We start from the raw sequence: 20,889 nt of genomic DNA on the forward strand, positions 1-20,889 counted from the left end.
AGGAGAGATTAGAATCCAAACCCAGCTCAGTGGGGGGATGCCTTCACTGGCAGAGAAGAGTTCATTAATTCCTTTCACAAAGATGTTATTGAGCGATTACTGTATGTCAAGCATTGTTCTTAGCGTTTCACCTGTATTAATTCATTCAATCTTCCCCATGACCCTGAGTTAGGCAGTAGTAAGCCCTGTGGGAAGCTGAAACAGTGAGGTTTCGAAACTTGCTCCTGGCCGCACAGCTCCTAAGTTGCAGAGCTGGGAAAGCTTGCGTTGTTAACTGCTTTGCTCTGTGGCTCCCTCCCCTGAAGACTGCTGAGCAGTGTTTTAATGAAAAGCAGGGGTCTGCTTAGAAGAACTGACAAGATCCTAAACTGACTTTTAATAGATTCGATAGGAATCCCAAGTGTCCCACGAGGGTCTGCTTTAATGAACCAACAAAAGCCTTAAATGACCCTGAGAAAGGGCCCTACTTTGATGAACGAACAAAGCGTTCTTATCCCTGGCACGGCCTCAAGGCCTCTGTCAAGCTTAAAGACATCTGTTCTTTCTAAAGCAGGCTGCCTCTGCAGCCAGATTTCACTTTCCCTTTGTTTTTCCTCCTACCAGCATATGTGGAACACCTGCTATTTGCAATGCCCTGAAACTTAGCTGAGCTATGGGGTGCAGAGCTGGATGAAGGTTTGCCCCTCCCCTAGAAGAGTTCACTCGGCAGAAATAAAAATAATGATGATAATATGACACTTGATAAGTAGCATTCATTGACCTCCAGCTGTGTGCCCAGGTGGCCTTGTGCTGGGCAATGTTGGAGGGCAGGGCTGGCCCTTGGAGGGGAGGACAGTGATCAGAGGAGGAAGCTGCTCTGGGAGGTGGTGGGTGAGGGCATCTGTTTTTTGTTGAAGTTTCACTAGTTCTTTGGATGGGACACTTCAAACTTTTCTTGGAATCTAGACACCTGCCTAACCAGTCCCCGTCCCCCGCCCCTTAGTCATTTGGGCCAAGGCCTCTGCTGACAGGTGTCTCTTTCCCTGGCTGGCCTGAAGCACAGATGTTTAATGGCTCTCAGGGGGGGAAGAGGAGAGAGACGAGAGACATGGAGTAGGCCGGGATAGACGGTGGAGTGGTGTGTGTGTGTGCACCCGCTGGCTTGTGCCCGCGCGCCTGTGTATGAATACCCTGAGGGTATCTCAGCTACCTGTACATGTTCCCAGCAACAAACACATGTATGTGAGTTCCACGTGTGTCTTACTATGTTACTTGCCTGGTTGTGTCTTGTGTCTATCGCTGCCTATCCAACTCGTGTGTTTCCTTTTTGACAACTGTGTGTTGGTCCCATCTGCTTGCGCAATTCATCTATATGGGGCTGTGTGTGTGTGTGTTCCCTGGGTGCTTATGTGTCTCCTTTGTAATGCTCGTGGGTGAGAAGTGTGTTTATCTGTCTCTCCTCTGTGTGTGTGTCTCCGACGTCTGTGTGTCTTTCTTCTCTGGCACCATGTTTGCATCTCTCCTCGGTGAGTGGCTATAGGTGTGTGCTCCCTAAGGGCATTTCTTCTGGTGCCAGTGTATGTTCCCTTGTTTCCTCTTCATGCAGCTTTAGGTGTATTTTCTGCATTTCCTCTTCGTAATGATAGTTAGTGTACTCTCTGCATCCCTGTTTTTCCAGTTTGTGCGCCTACATATGCATTCCCTGTGCGTGTCTTCCCCGACTTGATTTGTGTGAATAGCTGTGTATACACGGCTGTGTGCACCTATCTGCTTGAATGCAGTTGTGCACGTGTCTGTAACTGCGGCTTCTCTGTCTGTACAATCGTGTCTGCCTGTGGGTGCCTCTCTCTCTGTGACCAGAGCTGTATGTGGTCGCAAGTTCATACACAAATTCACATGCACAGAGGTATCATGATAGAGGCTGAACCTGGACGTTGGCCTCCAGGGTCATCTGAACCTGGAATCACGTGTGTTGGAGATGCTGGGCCTGTGTATGATGTTGTCGGCTCTGTGGAATCATATCTGTCTGTGTGCTCTGGCTCCGTGTGTGGCTGTGAGTCTGTGTGTGATTTGCCTGTTGGTTCTCTTTGGTGTGGCTGTGAGTCCGTGGGTGACGATGTCTGTGAGTCTGTAGTGGCTGTAAAGCAGTGTGAGCCTATCACTGCATCCGTCTGTGATCTCTGTGTGCGGCTCAGTGGGTGATGATACTTATCAGACTAAGTCACTCTGTGTGGCTATATGTGGCTGTCCCATGGCCTGGGCTCTCCATGTGCCATCTGCGCGTGTTCGTATTGGTCAGCCTATATTCTCTGTGTGTGGCTGGGAGTCTGCATGCGAGTTTGTACCTCTGTGGGTGATGGCGAGCCTGCCTCCATCTCTAAGCCCCTGGATGGGGCTGTGATCCCTGAGTGTGCGGGAGTCTCTCTCCTGCTGTGGGGAAGTGAACGCCCCATCCCTCACCCTCCTCCCACTGCGAGTGGGGTGGGAGCCTCCAGGCTAGCTTTGAAGCCCCAGCCAGCCCCTGGCCTTTCCGGGAATTCTGTGCTCCCTGTGGGGGGCGGGCAGGTGGGTGGAGGGGCCGGGACAGAGGCCTCTTGTCCACCTGGGCCACAAACAGTCCAGTCGAGTCGGGCCTGGACCCCATGTCCACCCCGCCTGACTTCCTGCAGGAGACACATGCTTTGCCTGGGACAGACATGCCTGTCACATGCCCGAATGGAGTCAACTGACAGACCCCTATTTAAGAGAGACAGGCAGACAGACAGTGGGGCTCCTCCGTTAGGGTGTGGACAGGCTCCACCCAATGCCTAGGCTGGGGTCCAGGACTTCAGGGTGTGCCTAGTTTGCAGACAGTGTGTATCCACACTCCCCGCCCAACTACAAGTGCCCTCCCTGCCTCCCTCTGGGGACCCCCCCAAGATCTAGGGTCCTCTCTCGGCTGGGCTGTCTGTCTGAGGTCAGCCTCTGGTGGCCTGGCTGTGCCTCTCCCTGCACCTGTCCCACTGCTGTCCCCAGGTCTGTCTGCTCCTCTGCCTGAATCTGACTTTCTCTGCCTGTTGCCACCTGCCCCTCCATGTGTCTCTCTGCCTCAGCAGGACTTGCTCTGTCCCTTTGAGCCAGTGTGTCTGTTCCTAATCTCTGTTTGGGGATGTGTCTGGCTGTGTCCACCTGTCCATCTGCATTCATCCAGGAGCTTGCGAGAGCCTCTCCTTGCCCACCGTTTCTGAGTCTCTTTCTTCGCTGACTGCCCCTCTGCCTGTCTACCACTCCCTCATACCCTTTCTGTCCCCTCCTGTTGTCTGTCCTTGTGCTGTTTCTTCTGCCTGCCTGTCTCTATTTGGGATTGTTTCTCTTCCTATTTCTGTCTCTCCTCCTGCCATCCATCCCATCCCACTGTATGTCTGACCCCTGAGTCAGTTCCGTCTGTCCCTCTCTCTAGGAGTGGATCTACTCCCTTGATCTTTCAGCCCATCTCCCCCACCTCCCCCGAAACCTCTGTTTCCCTCCATGTGGGTTCAGATGAAGGGAGGCACACCTCCCCCCCGACTTCCCCCTGCCCAGAACCAGAAGAGGGAAACTGAATTAAAGTTAAAACTTTACAGGAAAAAAAAATCCGCCTGCCAGATGGGGCCCGGGCAGTGCTGATTAGCCGCCGAGCAAGCCCGGCGGAGTTGATTGGTCAGAGGGCAGGGGAAGGCAGGGTCTGGTTGAGCGGGAGCCCTGCCGCCCGGCGGGGTCCCAGAGCCCTAGTTCTGAGTTGCTGCCGCTTCAAGAGCTGAGAGGAGCAGGAAGGTGAGGAGGCGGGTGCTGGCCATCGAGGGGGGCTCCTGAGTCCCCAGGGCACGAATGGGGGTCCTGGGAGAGGGCTCAGGGGCTCCCTGGAGGCATTTTTAGCACTAGTGTGGAATTGAATGGGAGGGGGAATCCTTTTGGTACCCTGATCCCAGGAAATGAATTCAGGAGTGGGTGGGAGGCTCCAGAGGGTGCTCGTGGCTGACGAAGGGGCTCCTTGAGAGCCTTCCCCGACCCAGGAAGGGGATTCAGGGCTTGAGTAGGGGGTTTCCTGGAGGGAGTTTTAGTCATGATGGGGACCTTGAATGGGGGTTTCTGAGATACGGCGTTCCCAGGAAGTGAGTTCAGGGCTGGGGGCTTCTTCAGAGACACTCCGTCCAGAAGAGGGAGGCTCCAGGCTTGCGTGGGGATTGCAGAGACACCCCACCCCAGGAAACACATCAGGCCCTGGGAGGGGGCTTTTGATGATTGTCTCAGAGACAGCTCCTCTTCAGGAGGGGAAATTAGGGCTTGGCCATGTTCCTGAGACACCCCAAGCCCAGAAAGGATCTCAAGTCTGGAAGTGTCTCTAAAGTGACTTCTACTGGAATAGGAGTGTTTAAGACTTGACAAGGGTCCCAGAAAATACCTCTCTAGTCCCTAGAAGGGGGATTAAATGAGGGTCCCTGGGTCACTTCTATCCCTGGAGGGGGGTTCAGTTTGGGGAATTGCTTTTGGCCTCCAGTGAGAATATTCAGAGTTGTGGCAGAGAGCAGTTTGCCGCGTCCAGGTTGTGGGGGGCTGGGGTCGCTGAGCCCGCCTCCCATCCTCAGCCCCTCCAACAGGTTGCATCAGCTCTGGGCTCAGGCTGGCGGCCCGGGCGGGGAGGAGGGGGGTAGGGGGCGTTAGGAGGGGTGGGGCAGTCAGGCGGACACGTGTCCCTGTAAGGAGTGAGAGGCATGACCACTCGGTGAGGGTGGAGGGAAGAGGGGGGTGCGCGGGGGACCGGGGCAGGGAAGAGACAGACAGCAAGAGAGAGTGAGCCTGGGGTCTGGGAGGAGAGGCTATCCCAGCTCCAAATGGCCATCTCATCTGCTGAGGGGTCGGTATCTCTCTCCTTCTGTCTCTGTCTCTACTCCTCTACCTCTTGCTGCCCTCTTTTTCTCCATGTCTCAGTGAGTAACTGTTGGCGTCTCTCCCCTGAGTCCCTCTCTCTCTCTCTCATCTCTCTTTGTCGGCCTCTCCCTCTTGTCTCAATTATCTCCACTTGTCTCCCTGTCTCTCTAATCCCTCTGTTCCTGTTCCCCTCACCTCATCTTTGTGTCTCTGTTTCTATATCTATCTGTCTGTCACTATCGGACCCCCCCGACCCCCTTCATGTAATTCTCCCCACTTTGTAAGCCCCCCTGCTCCATCTCTGAACCCCCCACCCCATTTCTCTGCCCACAGGATGGAACTGCAGGATCCAAAGATGAACGGAGCCCTCCCTGGGGGTGCTGTGGAGTGAGTCGGGGACCCAAGGGGTTGAGGTCAGGGATCAGAATTACCTTCTCATCAGCCTCAATTTCCCTGCCTATTCTAGCTACAGGCAGGAGCACGAGGGCTTCCTGCCCAGCCATAGTCCTTCTCCTGGGAGGAAGCCAGCCCAGTTCATGGATGTGAGTGACCCCACAGGATCTGTCCCAGCTGCACCTTGCCCAGCTCAGCCCCTCCCCTGCTGCTCCCTCTTCCCGGTTATTCCCTTCAGCTGTTTTGCCTCTGGTCGCTGCCCCACCCTTCCCTGTTCCTCTCCACTTCCACCTGCTCCCCTCTAAAATCTCACCTAGCCTTTCCCTTTCCAGCTCTCCTCTTCAAATCCTTTTCCTTCCTCTGATGGCCCTTCCTGGGCTTCTCCTCTGCCCCAGTCGCTTCCTCCCTAGTCTTTCCCAGGCCCCGGCACTGGTCTCCTTCCCTGGTCCCCCTCCCCATGTGTGCCTGGGCCTTGCCCCTTACCCGCAGTTCGAGGGGAAGACATCGTTTGGAATGTCAGTGTTCAACCTCAGCAACGCCATCATGGGCAGCGGCATCCTGGGGCTGGCCTATGCCATGGCCCACACAGGGGTCCTCTTCTTCTTGTGAGTCCTAGGCAGTCTGGGGTGGGGGAGGGGTGTGGTGGGCAGGCGGGAGGCCTGGGGGCCAAGTCCAATCAGTGCCATCTGCCACAGGGCCCTGCTGCTCTGCATCGCTCTTCTGTCTTCGTACTCCATCCATCTCCTGCTGACCTGTGCTGGTGTTGTAGGTGAGACCCAGAGCTCAGCCTAGACCTTGGACCCCAGATCCTGGACCCAGGACCCCAGACACCATGCTCAGCTCTCTGGGCTCCAGACCCCAGACGGCACCCTGGCCCTCAGCCCTCATCTGGGCTCCCAGGTTCCCAGCCCTCAGCCCTCAGTCTGGCCATCAAACCAGAGCCCCCACCCCAGACCACTCCACGCCACTTCTAGCCCCCACCCCTCAGTCTCCAGCACACGTACCCATGGGAGCCAGCACCGCAACCCTGAGACTGCCGGTCCTCAGCCCCCAGCTCTCAGACTTCACTCCTGCCATGGCCTCAGTCCATATCCTGCCCCAAGACCCCAACTACCCACATCTGGCCCCCAACCTTCTCCCTGGCCACAGATCCACCTACCAGACTCCAACCCCAACTGCTTAGCCCTCACCTCCAGCTCCCAGCAATGAGGCCCAATTAGCCCAAGCCCCAGCTCCTCAGCTCCCAGACTCTCTGGCCTCCAACTCACCCCTGGCCTGGGCTCCTCGACCCACAATCTGTTCCTTTCTGGTCCCCTCCCCTCCAGGCATCCGAGCCTATGAACAGCTGGGACAGAGGGCGCTGGGGCCTGCGGGGAAGGTAGTGGTGGCCGCGGTCATCTGTCTGCACAATGTTGGGGGTGAGGACTCTGGGAGGTGGGGGTCAGCTTGGGGGAAGAGGGTGGGCTGAGGTGGGCTTCCCCAGGCTGGGGTGGGAGGGAGATGAGAGGGATCCTTCTGCTTACACCTCCCCCCACCTGCACCAGCCATGTCCAGTTACCTGTTCATCATCAAATCCGAACTCCCCCTGGTTATCGGCACTTTCCTGGACATGGACCCTGAGGGGTGAGTGTGCAACACCCCTTGGCTCTGGCCCACAGACCACTGATTCTGCCCGTGAGGTCTGGCTACTAGCTTCAACTGTGTGTCCAGCTGACCCCCAGGTCTTCCATTTTGAGACAGTTGGGCAGGCCAGTTTGTTCAGACTGCGATTCCTGTGTGTTGTGATGCCAGTAGTACGTGTGACTGTTGCTCTGGCTGCAGGAGTCCAGTAAGACCATGTGTTGATTTTTGTGACTGTTCTGGCTGACTCTGTGTGTGCAGGGTACTCTGATGTTGACCGTGTGGCTGTACCTATCCAGTTGACCTAAACTCTGTCCGTGGGTTTGATTCTGTGACTCTTATACTGGCAGGTTCTCTGGCCATCTGTATGCTAGCTGACTACAGCTGTGTCCTGTATACTGTGGCTCCAACCATGTGTGTTTGACATTTGCTTACTCTGACTTTCTCTGTCCAGTGGATTCTGTTTGATTCTGGGTCCATTAGGCTGGCTGAATCTGTCTAGCTATAAGTGTATGGTCACTGACTCCAAGAGAGTATGTGCACGTGTGTGTGCAGTGTACCGTGGTGCCAGCTAAGTATACGTGATTTGTGTTTAACTTTCTGTGTTTAACTTGGTGACCATCGTTCTGGCAAATTCTTTCTGGCTGTTTGTGTGTGATCCTCAACTACAACTGTATATGTCTTCTGTATTATGGTTCTAGCCATGTATGTTTGCCTGTTGTTCTGAGTATGTATCCAGCTGACTGTTTAATTCTGGATCCATCGGCTGGCTGAAACTTTTCAACTGTTTGTATATGATAGCTGATTCTGTGTATACTGTTAGATCTTTGGTTTGATCCTGAAACCATCCAGGTAGCTGACAGTCTATGTGACTAGGTGTGTCTAATTATTATAATTAGCTCCCACTGTATATATGACCAATGGTACTTTGTTGGTTCATGTCTGTGTAACTGTGTGTCTAAGGTAGAAAGAGAATGTGTGAATACCTGGAGCATAGTAAGCACTTAATAAAATTCTTTTGAATAAATGAGCAGTTGTTCAGCCAATCCTGTATTAACAGACTATCTTGCCTGGGCACCTCCCTCCAATCTCTGTACAGATCCTGCTCTTTCTTTGAGCTTGGTTCCAACTGAGTGGCCAGCTGGCTGATTCTGTCTCTATTTCCATCTTTGACTGTGTGGCCAAATCGGCCCTGCCACTTTCAGGTGCTCAACAAACCTTGAGTTGTTCAAACGACCACACGTGTGTGTTTCTGACTTTTTGTCTGACTCTGCGTTGTTGCCTGCCTACCAGATCATCAGACTGGTGTTCTACCTATCAGACATACCAGGGTCATGACTCTCTCTGTGTCTGGTACCTTGTGTTGGACTATGTGAGTCTGGCTGATGTGGGGTATTGTTTGCTCATCTGGTTGTATGTCCATTTGAGGTCTGATGGCACAGTTTTGTCCAGCTGTGTGTGTGTTTCCAGCTATATCCCTCTGACTGTGTGTGACTGACAGTCTGATAATCCGTCTGGCTGTTTCCATCAATCATTTTGTGCCATTTGTCTCTGCAACCACCTGGATGACTTCTCACAGCTGAGGGGTCAGCCCATCTCTCCTGACTGCATGCAGAAACCTCTCTGTCCAGCTGTCTTCTATGAGCGTCTGCCTGACAGTTTTCTTTGGCAGGCAGCTACTCACTATGTTTACCTATCTCCTTAGGGACTGGTTCTTGAAGGGAAACCTCCTCATCATCATTGTCAGTGTGTTAATCATCCTGCCACTGGCCCTCATGAGACACTTGGGTAAGAGGCTTCCTGAATTGGTCATTGGATCGTGGAATTAGAGAAGGGGAGCCAGATTCAAAGAATCTCGACTTTCAAGGGCTGTGGAATACCAGAGGAGAGCTTGTTTGGTGTGGGTTTTTAACAGATGAATAGGAGTTTGCTAAGTGCGTGTGTGTGTGGTGGTGGTGGGGTGGTCCAGATAGAAGTAGAAGTTTGTGTAAAGTGTGGCAAAATTGGGGTGAGGGGGCCTTGAAGGCCAGCCTGCGGGGGTTGATATTTGCTCTGGGGGGGTCCCTTGATTTCTGAGGCTCCATATATTGCCCCTTGCAGGCTACCTGGGGTATACCAGTGGTCTCTCTCTGACCTGTATGCTATTTTTCCTCATTTCGGTGAGTCTGAGGGAGAAGGACATGAAAAAGTGCGGAGGGAGTTTGGGGCATTGGGACATAGCCTTCCGCATGACCTCACTTCCACACCCTCCCTCCCCCAGGTCATCTATAAGAAGTTCCAGCTTGGGTGTGCTGTAGGCCACAATGAGACAGAAGTGGAGAGGAAGAGCCCCCCAAGCCTCAACACAAGCTGTGAGGCCCAGATGTTCACAGCTGACTCACAGGTTGGTGTGCAGGCGTATGTCTATGCCTTGCACCTCACTCAGGTCCTCTGGTTCTGTCACACAGTGCACTCTGCTCAGAGTGGAGCCAGGTGTCAGACACTGGGGGCTTCCATGTGTCTGATATGGAGGGCAGTGGTGGGGCTGGGGGGATGGGGAGGAGAGGATGGATCCCTGCAGGCTCTAATCTCTTGTACTTGGGCCACTCCCCCAGATGTTCTACACAGTGCCCATTATGGCTTTTGCTTTTGTCTGCCACCCTGAGGTGCTGCCCATCTACACGGAACTCTGCCGGTGAGTGGGCAGGCAAGTGGGCATGTGTGATGGGGCAGCAGGTGGGGCGATAGTCATAAGCCGCAAGCCCTACAACAGTCCTTGTGCTGTAGCTTGATTGTGGCTAGATAGTGCCAAGGGAGGGGTTTGAGGTGGCCAGGAGGCCTTGGGGGATGCAGGGCAGTGACTGTTTACTAATTGGAACTTAAGTATTCTACTCTTTTAACATCCAGTACAAGTGTGAATGGACAAGTGGGCAGGCTGAGAAGATGAGATGGAGGGGTGGCATACATGGATGGGATCTGGAGATGGGGATGGTCAGATGGAGAGGGATATGGATGGACAAAGGGAGGGCAGGGATGATATGATGGGGGGATCTGGGGATGATCAGTCAGAGGGACTGATCAGAATGAAGGGAGAGGCTGTGACAGTCTAATGGAAGGGAGAGGCAGAGATGGGCAGAGAGATAAGCAAAGATGGTCATATGGGGTAAGATGGATGGACAGAGAAGATAGGGGAGGCAGAGATGAGCATCCCAGTGTGTACTAGCTGAACATCAGCTCTGGGAGGAGGGGACTCTGGAGGGTGGGGGCTGGTTTTGAGGGGCCTGGACCAAGTCCAGGGGTCTGGGCATGACAGTTCTATGACCTCTATACCTCAGGCCCTCCAAGCGCAGAATGCAGGCCGTGGCCAATGTGTCCATTGGGGCCATGTTCTGCATGTATGCACTCACAGCGACCTTTGGCTACCTGACCTTCTACAGTGAGTGGGGCTGGGGCCAGGGTTGGGTAGGGAGCTGGTGTGGGGACTGGGCAGACTGCTGGGCAGGAGCCTGAGCACTTTCCCTCCATGCCCTCAGACCTATCAGCTTCCAAAGGGACTGTACGCATCACACATGGAGATTTTGTCACCGTCTGTGTGTGTGTGCGCGCGCGTGCACACGTATATGTTTCTGGGACACTGGTCCTGGTGCTCCAATCACATCCCGTATCCCATGTCCCATGTCCCAGGCAGCGTGGAGGCGGAGATGCTGCACATGTACAGCCAGCAGGATCTGCTCATCCTCTGTGTGCGCCTAGCTGTGCTGCTTGCGGTGACTCTCACTGTGCCAGTCGTGCTGTTCCCTGTGCGTTGGGGGCGAGGGTGGGCCCATGGAGCGGAGGGACATGGATGGATGGGTAGAGGGCATAGACAGGAATGTTTGGATGGACAGTGGAGATGGGAGTGGATGGATGGTTGGATAGAGGAGGTTGGGACGGACAGACGGGGAAGGCAGAGTTGTCAAATGGACGGAGAGGGAAAAAATAGATGGGCAGACACAAGGTGGACATAGATGGCAAAGCAGAAAGAATCAGGAGGACAGGGGCAGTCAGTTGGAGGGAGGAGGCGCAGGTGTCTGGCTAGACAGAAGAGGGAGGCAGGAATGGTCAGACAGGGAAGAGGCACAGATAGACATTCAGGATGGAGAAATAGGGATGGCCAGAAAAAGGGTGGAGGCAGGAGTAGTGAGGTGTAGGAGGGACAAGGCTCTCAGATGGAGAGGTGGGATGACTAGACAGAGGGGGGAGATATGGAGGTTGTCAGATGGAGAGAGAGGGACAGGGATCTCAGGGTGAAAGCACAAGTGGGTTGTCAGACAGGAGGAGGCAGAGATAGTTGGATAGAGGAGGAGGACAAGATTTCAGACAGTGAATGGAGGAATAGATGGATGATCAGACAGAAGGAAGAGTCATGGGTTGTCAGACAGAAGGGAGGCAGGATGCTCATTCAGAAGTTGGGAGCACAGAAGGATAGTCAGACAGGGTGGAGAGACAGTCAGATGGAGGGGAAATCAGGGATCTCAGACTGAGGGCGGTGTTAAAGACAGATGACTACATGGAAGGGGAGGTAGTGCTTGAGCCCTGACCTGTGTCCTACCCTACTCTGGTCACAGATCCGCCGGGCTCTGCAGCAGCTGCTCTTCCCAAGCAAGGCCTTCAGCTGGCCACGCCATGTGGCCATAGCCCTGATCCTCCTTGTCTTGGTCAATGTCCTCGTCATCTGCGTGCCAACTATCCGGGATATCTTTGGGGTTATCGGTCAGTACCCCCAACCCCAGTCCCAGACCCCACCTAATATGGGCCTTGTACCCCAAACTTACATTGATTCTGTCCCTCCTGCTTGTCCTTCAGGGTCCACCTCAGCCCCCAGCCTCATTTTCATCCTTCCCAGCGTCTTCTACCTCCGCATTGTACCCTCTGAGGTGGAGCCCCTCTACTCGTGGCCCAAGATCCAGGTGAGCATTCCAGGGGAGGGCTGGGGAAAGAGGGAGCATTCTGCGGAGGGAGCACTCCAGGATGGCTAGAAGTTGAAGGAACATTTTCAAGAGAAGGCTTGGCGGGGAGGGGGGCAGATGGTCTGGAAGAATGAAGGAGATTGTCATAGGAAGGGCCTGAGCAGACAGAGCACAAGAAGGGTCTAAGAAGACAGGAAGCACTCAAAAGGGGGCTGGCTTATAGGAAGCATTCTTCAGACAGATGGAAGGAGCGCTCTTAGAAGAGGGTTGGAATGTTTTCAAGGAGGATGCGGGAGAGTACTCCCTGAAGGGTTCTAGGAAGATGGAAGGAGGATTCACAGGAAGGCGCTGGTTTTAAGGAAGGAGAGGGAGCAGGAAAGGAGGGTCATGAATGAATGGGGCACTCTCTGGAGGGGGTGGAGGGCTTGAGGAACATCCTTTGGAGGAGCTTGGGTGTAGGTACCCAACCAGCTCCATCTTTTCTCCCTCAAATCCACAGGCTCTGTGTTTTGGTATCCTGGGGGTCCTCTTCATGGCGATCAGTCTAGGTTTCATGTTTGCCAACTGGGCCACAGGCCAGAGCCATGTATCTGGACACTGACCAAGCCCTGCTCCGCCTGGGCTCCCGTGTGCATGTGCCTGCGCACGTGGAGTAAGATGGGGCTGCTCACCCGGGTCCCTCCTGCCTGGGGTGTGGAGGTGGCTGGTTCCCATCAACATGGCTGTTGGAGGAGGGGGCTACAGAGGCTGAAGAGTGGTCCTCTCCCTTCCTCCCCAGGGGATGCCGAGCTTGGATCATGGCCCTAACCCCAACTCCAGCCCCATGGGAGGAGGGGGAGGCCAGGTCCTTGGGGAGCCCCTGCCCAGCCCAGTCTTTTCTGCCTCCTCCTGGCAGAAGCTGTTTGTCAGGATCACCCTCGAGCTAAAGGGGAAGAATAAAGATGCTGAATTGCAACTCTGGCTTCAGTTTTTTGATCTCTTTCTAGGACTTCTTGGGGGACCTTTCCTAGGTTCACACAGGGGTAAATTGAGGCCCCAAGAGTAGGACTGCCAGCTCTCATCTGTTCACCCATATCTCCACAGTTCAGTAGCTCCCTACACAACTCATAGATCTGTTCACTTGCTCACTCAGGAAATATCTCTTGAGAGCCTACTGGCTGCCAGGCGCTGCTCTAGGTGCTGGGGATATAGCAATGTATCAAGCAGACAATAACCCCTGAAGTTGATGTTCTAACACAAGAAAGGGCAAACTATTGCCTGCAGGCAAAATTCAGCCCACTGCCTTCTTGTATGTCCCCCAAGCTAAGGATGGTTTGCACATTTCTAAATGATTGAAAAAAATAAAAAGAATAATTTGTGACCCTTGAAAATTAATATGAAATTGAATTTCAGTGTCTGCAAATAAAGTTTTATTAAAACACAGTCACGCTTGTTCATTTACACATTGTTGATGGTTCTTTAGTGCTACAGCAGCAGAGCTGAGGAGTTGCAACAGAGACCATAGGGCTCACAAAGCCCAAGGTATTTATTATCTGGCCCTTTTCAGGAAAAAATTGCTGATCTCTGATCTAGTAGAAGAGAGGAAAACAGATAATCATTCCCGATAAAGATGAGCACTATGAGGAAAATGAGTGATGACTGTGACGCCAGGGGTGGTGGCGGGGGGTGGGGGCAGTCAGGGAGACCTCACTGAGGAAAGGACAAGAAGCTGGGTCCTCGATTGGCTAGAAGGAGCAAGTCTCATGGTTATTTAGACAAAGTTCCAGACAGAGGCAGCAGCAAGTGCAGAGGGCCTGAGGTAGGAGCAAGCATAACAGGTCCAAGGAGGAGCCAGGGTGGCCATTTTGCTCTCCCATCAGCCAATTACACCACAGCCTTGCCAACATGGAATTTTGCCCCCCAATAGGTGAAAATGGTATTGCTGTTAAAATTCACATGTGTTTCTTTATGAAAGAAGTTTTCAAGTGTTTAAGAGACATTCATTTGTCTTCTCAGATAATTTTTGTGCATACACAAGCCACTACAGTTATATAATCTTTTTTCTCCTCTCCATATTTAGAAATGGGGCAGTTGACTAGAGTTGATTACTTCTGTATACTCCTTGTTTCACTGTTCCTTCCTTCTTCACTGCCACTAAAGTGAAGCACAACAAGCTTGCTTTATTTAAAACAAATTATTTATTTTTAAAATTTATTTTTTGGCTGTGTTGGGTCTTCATTGCTGCACACGGGCTTTCTCTAGTTGTGGCAAGCGGGGGCTACTCTTTGTTGCAGTGCGCGGACTTCTCACTGTGGTGGCTTCTCTCGTTGTGGAGCATGGGCTCTAGGTGCGGGGTCTCAGTAGTTGTGGCTTGCGGACTCCAGGGCGCAGGCTCAGCAGTTGTGGCACATGGGGCAGCATGTGGGATCTTCCCGGACCAGGGCTTGAACCCTTGTCCCCTGCACTGGCAGGTGGATTCTTAGCCACTGTGCCACAAGGGAAGCCCAACAAGCTTGCTTTTTAATAATAAATGCTAACTTGAAATTCCAGTGCCTGGCCTTAAAAATGTAAATCTTCATATTGAACACCACCCAAAGAGATCATCCTCTCAACAGGGTCTCTTGCAGAGTGAAACTTAAATTTTGATGAAGTCTAATTTATCTTTTTTTTTAATGGGTTGTGCTTTTGGTGTCATGTTTAAGAACTCTTCATCATGCTCAAGTTTTAAATTTTTATGTTTTACATTTAAATCTATGATCCATTTGAATTAATTTTTATATTAGGTATGAGGTTTAGGTCAATGTTCTTTTTGGGGAGCCCGTGGATATCCAGTTGCTCCAGCACCATTTCTTAAGAAGACAATCCTTCTTCCACTGAATTACTTTTGTAATTTTGTAAAAAAATCAGTGTGCAACTATTTCTGGGTTTTCTATTTTGTTCTATTGATCTATGTGTCTATTTTCTCCACAACATCACATCTGATTCCTTGAAATTTAGTAGAGTGATTCCTTCCACTTTATTCTTTTTCAAAATTGTTTTTAGTTATTCTAGTTCCTTTGCCTTTCCACATAAACTTTAGAGTAATCTTGACTATAGCTACAATATTGCTGGAATTTTGATAAGAATTGCATTAAGTCTGTATATCAAAGTGTGGAAAACTGACACCTTTACTATGTTGAATCTTCTCTGGTTCTTTTCCTCAATATTTTGTAGTTTTCAGCATACAAGTTCTATACATGTTTTATTAGATTTACACCTAAGTATTTCATTTCCTTGGCAGCAAATGGTATTATGTTTTAAATCTCAGTCCTCATGTGTTCATTGCCCACTATTCCCACTATTAATCACTATTCGTCAATATTGATCTGGACATGATGCCCAGTGCAATAAGAGGGGTAAATATTTTGAAATGATGGCAAATATAATATTCTTTTCAGATGATGAGATTATATACTTAGGAGGTCCAAGAAGATCAACAAAACTATTAGAATTAGAAAAAAGAATTCAGTAAGTTGGCATGGACACAAAATAAATATCCAAAAATCAACTTGTATTCCTACCTCTTGGCAATAATCAGATAGAAATTATAACGGGGGAAAATATTCCATTTACAACAACAATAAAATGGTTAAAGAAAACTAAGAATAAACTGAATCAGAAATATGCGTGACTGTAGTAACAACACTATAAAACTGAACTCAAGAATAGAAAAGAAAATAGGAACAAATTTGCAGAAATATTCTATTTCTGGATGAGGAGATTCAATATTGTACAGATGTCATTTCTTTTTTTTAAATTTAATTAATTAACTTATTTATTTTTGGCTGCATTGGGTCTTCGTTGCTGCATGGGCTTTCTCTAGTTGCCGTGAGCAGGGGTTACTGTTCGTTGTGGTGTGCGGGCTTCTCATTGCAGTGGCTTCTCTTGTTTCAGAGCACGGGCTCTAGGCACGCAGGCTTCAGTAGTTGTGGCACATGGGCTCAGTAGTTGTGGCTCACGGGCTCTAGAGCTCAGGCTCAGTAGTTGTGGCGCACGAGCTTAGTGGCTCCACTGCATGTGGGATCCTCCTGGACTAGGGCTTGAACCCGTGTCCCCAGCATTGGCAGGCAGATTCTTAACCACTGCGCCACCAGGGAAGTCCCCAGATGTCATTTCTGATATCTATTTTATACAATTTCTATGTACTGCAATTTTCTACTTAATGCAATTTCTAAACAAAATCCAGGTGGGATTTTCTTTGGATTATGACTGGGTTTTTTTGGATTATGCCATATTGATTCTAAAGTTTGCCAGTGGAAAACCAAGTGGCAGAAGGATAAATATATGGGAATAGCCAAGAATTATTTTTAGTTTTTATGAATTATTTGAAGTTTAGACAATTATGAAACATTTTTATTTATTCTTTTGAGAAAATACTCAGATGTACAAGCCTGAATTCTTCTTTTTAAATTGTGATATAATTGACATATAACATTATATTAGTTTCAGGTGTACAACATAATGATTCAATGTTTGTATATACTGTGAAATGATCACCACAATAAGTCAAGTTAACATCCATTACTACACATAGTTACACATTTTTTTCTTGTGATGAGAACTTTTAAGATCAGTTATCTTAAGCCCCATGCACAGCAATGAAGACCCAATGTAGCCAAAAATAAATAAATAAATAAAATTTATTTTAAAAAAGATCGATTTTCTTAGCAACTTTCAAATATACAGTATAATATTATTAACTATAGTCACCATGCTGTACATTACATCACCAGGATTTATTCAGTTTATAACTAAGATTTTTTTGCAAAAGAATAGTAGGGTATTCTTGCCTTAACAAATGCTGAGATGTACTTAAAAATCAGTAAGGGGCCTGGAATAGTGCCTCTTCCTACAGAGGTGTTCATATCCTTATCCCCAGAACCTGTGAATATGTTGTTATATGTAAAGGGAAATTAAAATTGCAGGTGGAATTAAGGTTGCTAAACTTTTAAAATAGATCATCCTGGATTATCTGGGTGGGTCTAAGGTCATCACAAGGGACTTTATAAGTGGAGGATGGAAGCAGGAGTCAGAGAAAGAGATGTGATGACAGAAGCAGGGTCAGAGAGATGTTATGTGTTGGCTTCATGGATGGAGGAAAGGGGGCCATGAGCCAAGGAATGTGGGCAGCCTCTAGAAGCTGGAAAAAGCCAGAAAATGGTTTCTTTTCTGGAGCCTCCAGAAAGGAACACAGCCCTGGGAACACCTTGATTTTAGCCCAGTGAGACTCATTTTGAATTTCTGACCTACAGAGGTATAAGCTAATAAATTTGTGTTGTTTTAAGCCACTAAGTATGTGGTAATTTGTTATAACAGCAAGAGAAAACTAATACACAGAGAAACAATTAGTGAAACAAAATAGAAAGATGATAAAATAAGCTGACTTATATACAAAACTTTTACATGCATTTCCAAACAGTGGGCAAAAGACAGATTGTATAGTAAATGATAGTTTGACAAGTGTCCATCCATTTGGAAAAAATAAAGATTAAATTCTTACCTTTACCACATAAAATAATAAATTCAAGAAAAATTAGAGATTTACATGTGAAAATTTGAAGTTATAAAGAACTAGAAGAAAATTTAGGAAAATATTATGATAAATCTTGAGGTGGCATGGCATTTCTTGTCATTACACCAAGGGTAAGAGCAACAAATCTGACATATTTAAGATGTAAAAATTAAAGTGTTACCTAAGTCAAAAGACACCATAGACAAACCATTTGAAAAGCAAATTTGAAGGAAAATGTTGAAACGTTGTAGGGGAGGAAAAAAATCTTTTCCTTCTACCATTCTAGGTTCTTGGTTGGGGCTCTGTAACAAAAGACATTAATAAGAGGAAAACAAGTGGAAGTTTATTAATATGTGTAAATCATATACAGATGGGAGAGACTCAGGGATGAGTAACTCAAAGCGATGGCTAGAGCTAGGATTCAGATAGCAACTTGGCTTAAAACAAAGGAAAAAGGGGTTTGGGGCTTCCGGTTGAGAGTCAAGGTATGGGAAGGTGACCAGGGCAAGTATGGTAAACAAGGATAAGATTTGTTATGCAGATTTAAGTCAGTGCTTTCTTCATGGGTAAGAGTTTCTTGTGATTTACAGTCATCCTTCTCTTCCTAGCACAGAGAAGGTGACAGTCTTACAAATGGAGATTTCCTTTATAAATGTAAATTTCCCTTACAAAAGAGTAACTTCTCTCTAGAACTTCTCCAGTGTCCGCTGTTTCTCAAAATAATCAGCTTAAAGTAATCTTTATGCCAGAGAGGCATATTTTAGAGTGGCATCTTCTATTCTCCTACAATATGCAACAAATTAAAAGCAACTATCTTTAATATATAAAAAAGCTCTTACAAGTCAGTAAGAGAAATTGGAGCAAACCAATGAAAAAAATGTGTTCGGATAATGGCATTACTTCACAGTATAGCACAAATGGATTAAGAAGTAGAATGTATGAAAGGAAAAAAATAAAGGAAATGGAGAATAGATGCCAGAAGTTTCAACATTCATCTAACAGGAGTTCCAGACATGGAGAATAGATGCCAGAAGTTTCAACATTCATCTAACAGGAGTTCCAGACATAGAGAATAGAAAGACTGGAGAGAAGGCAAATACATGAAGAAATAATGTTCTAGAATTTTCTAAGCTGAAGAGAGAAATGAATCTTCAAACTGAAAAGAGACACTAAGTTCTGAGCATGACTCAAACACACACACACATACACATACACACACAAAATAAAATTTTTAGGTTAAAGATAAAAACCCAGAAGATAAAGGGAAAATCCTGAAAGTTTCCAGGGAGAAAAGGGAGAGAATATAATGGAGAAGTTCTTCAAAGAGCTGATGAGAAATAACTTTGAACCTAGATTTCTAGATCCAGCCAAAATAATCCAGATGAGAGCAAAAAATATTTCAGAAAGTTCATCATACACTTACCCTTTCTGAAAGTATGATTAAGGTATGTGATCCAGCAAGAAGAAAAAAAAATGGATTTAGGAGGAAGGAAGGGGTTCCAGTAAAGCAATGTTGAGGGGGAAAACAATAAAATTTTTTGAAAAATCTAAATAAGTTTGATTGTAAATTTTAAAAATTACAATCTTGGGACTTCCCTGGTGGCGCAGCTCGGTGCTTTGTGACCGCCTGGAGGGGTGGGATAGGGAGGGTGGGAGGAAGGGAGATGCAAGAGGGAAGAGATATGGGAACATGTGTATATGTATAACTGATTCACTTTGTTATAAAGCAGAAACTAACACACCATTGTAAAGAAATTATACCCCAATAAAGATGTTAAAAAAAAAAATCCACCTGCCAGTGCAGAGGACACGGGTTTGATTCCTGGTCCAGGAAGATCCCACATGCCTCGGAGTAACTAAGCCCATGCGCCACAACTACTGAAGCCCACACACCTAGAGCCCGTGCTCTGCAACAAGAGAAGCCACCACAATGAGAAGCCCGTGCACGGCAACGAAGAGTAGCCTCCGCTCACTGCAACTAGAGAAAGCCTGTGCGCAGCACTGAAGACCCAATGCAGCAAAAAAATAATAAATAAAAAAAATAAAAATAAGAAAAAATTACAATCTTGAGCTACAATTTCAGGTAATATAAGCATGGAAGATGAGGGGAGGGACAAGAAAGAAAAGAGAAGTTCTTGTGTTGTTTAAGGGATGGATAGAGATGCTAATTAATGGTTGAATTATAGAATAATTAAGAGCATTAGCCTTTTAGAGTGCAAACTCTGAAGGCAGAACTTATGGGTTCAAATTCTGGCTTCGCACGCAACTTACCAGCTGTGTGACCTTGAAGAGGTGAGAAGGTGGTTGGATTTCAGAACAGCTCCCAGCAACAAAACTCTTGATGGTTTGTGGGAAAAGGCCAGAGACCACAGATGGAGGATAAGCTGAGATGGAGCTTTCTAATTGCATTCCTTTTTCTCCTCATATTTTCTAGAAGGCTCATTACCTGTCCTTTAAACACCACAGAGCAGAAAAGTGGCTGGGTTGGTCCAGTGCCAGTCCAAAGTGGCATGGTCACATCAAGGCATAGTGGGGTTGGAAAGCTCATAGAAAATTGCGGTCAGGCTGACTGGTAACTAACTATTCCTTCCCTAGCACTCCCTCCACCCACTGGGCTAGGCAATTATAACAAATAACAGCCCCACCCCTATACCCCCTCTACATATCCCTAGACACAGTGAAATGTAAAATTATGAAAGATAAGCAAAAATTGTTTTTAAAACTTTCAGAGAGAAAGAGTAGCTTACTTACAAAGGAAGAATAATTAAACTGACGTCAGATCTCTCAGACAACACCGTGGAGGCAAGGAGACAGTGGTGTAATAACTCCAAAGTGTTGAAAGAAAGGAACTTTTATATTGGGCGGAATAAAAAGTCTCAGGCATGCAGAGTCTCGGAAGGTTTAAGACAGAGAAAGCACAAGCATTAAAGACAGCACAGCAGTACAATTAATGTATGATGAAGGAGAATTTTTGCACATTTGCTCAATAAAGAATCTGCATTAACCATTCATCATTTGTATGACATATTTAAGGTTTTTTTCTCCCAAGGTGAGTATTATCTTAAACTTTAAAATTCATTCTATTGTATTTCTGATGATTGCTTTACTTTGTGTCTTGCTATGGACTTACTGGATATTTAGGCGCTGTAAACTATCCAGAGAAAGGCAGAAATGGCCACGGAGATAATTAAAGAATGGTAGTGTAACTATAAAAGAATAACCAAAGGGGAAAATTGTTAAGGTAAATAAACACAAAATTGAATTTTCCCTGTTGTCAAAAGGGAAAGACACTTCCCCTTCATTTTTCATCAAGCATTTCCTTGAGAAACCTAGTATTTGTGAATACTTCCTCTGCCCCTTTGATATGTATGTACATATTTTTAAAAGCTAAATAAGCCTCTTGCCAGCCCATAAGCCAGGAATGTCTTTCTTAAAAGCCTTGGAGCCATCTCTTTGAAATGTGGATGTTGAGGAAGATAAGCGCCCTGGCTCCCTGTCACCTGAGAGTTTAGCCTAGGCGCCCGGCTCCAGGCTGTAAGCACCTGCTAGTCT

At 48.1% G+C, this 20,889-nt stretch overlaps 1 protein-coding gene across 2 annotated transcripts; it reads left to right on the plus strand.

Annotated features, from left to right (window-relative positions):
• The first annotated feature begins 3,613 nt into the window (after positions 1-3,613).
• SLC38A5 (solute carrier family 38 member 5) lies at positions 3,614-12,762 on the plus strand. 2 transcript variants are annotated; one of them, XM_067722284.1, is made up of 16 exons: positions 3,614-3,771; positions 5,200-5,253; positions 5,333-5,408; positions 5,749-5,864; positions 5,955-6,028; positions 6,585-6,677; positions 6,804-6,882; positions 8,585-8,667; positions 8,980-9,038; positions 9,140-9,262; positions 9,474-9,553; positions 10,194-10,294; positions 10,543-10,658; positions 11,466-11,610; positions 11,704-11,807; positions 12,307-12,762. In XM_067722284.1, exons 2-16 carry the CDS (start codon positions 5,201-5,203, stop codon positions 12,406-12,408), a joined length of 1,404 nt encoding a protein of 467 aa, XP_067578385.1. In that variant the 5' UTR covers positions 3,614-3,771; position 5,200; the 3' UTR covers positions 12,409-12,762. The 2 variants fall into 2 exon arrangements, with proteins under 2 accessions (XP_067578385.1, XP_067578384.1); XM_067722283.1 differs by lacking the exon at positions 3,614-3,771 and adding an exon at positions 4,750-4,852.
• The last annotated feature ends 8,127 nt before the right edge of the window (positions 12,763-20,889 follow it).

The sequence above is a fragment of the Pseudorca crassidens genome, chromosome X, assembly GCF_039906515.1.
Source record: "Pseudorca crassidens isolate mPseCra1 chromosome X, mPseCra1.hap1, whole genome shotgun sequence".
Lineage (NCBI taxonomy): Eukaryota > Metazoa > Chordata > Mammalia > Artiodactyla > Delphinidae > Pseudorca > Pseudorca crassidens.

What these genes read in the sequence shown, in the direction of transcription:
- SLC38A5 (XM_067722283.1), top strand. Translation starts at nt 4,830, where the DNA reads ATGGCCATCTCATCTGCTGAGGG. An exon ending in GCCATCTCATCTGCTGAGGG is followed by an intron (nt 4,853 to 5,199) that starts GTCGGTATCTCT and finishes CTCTGCCCACAG; the next exon opens with GATGGAACTGCAGGATCCAA. An exon ending in TGCCAGTCGTGCTGTTCCCT is followed by an intron (nt 10,659 to 11,465) that starts GTGCGTTGGGGG and finishes CTCTGGTCACAG; the next exon opens with ATCCGCCGGGCTCTGCAGCA.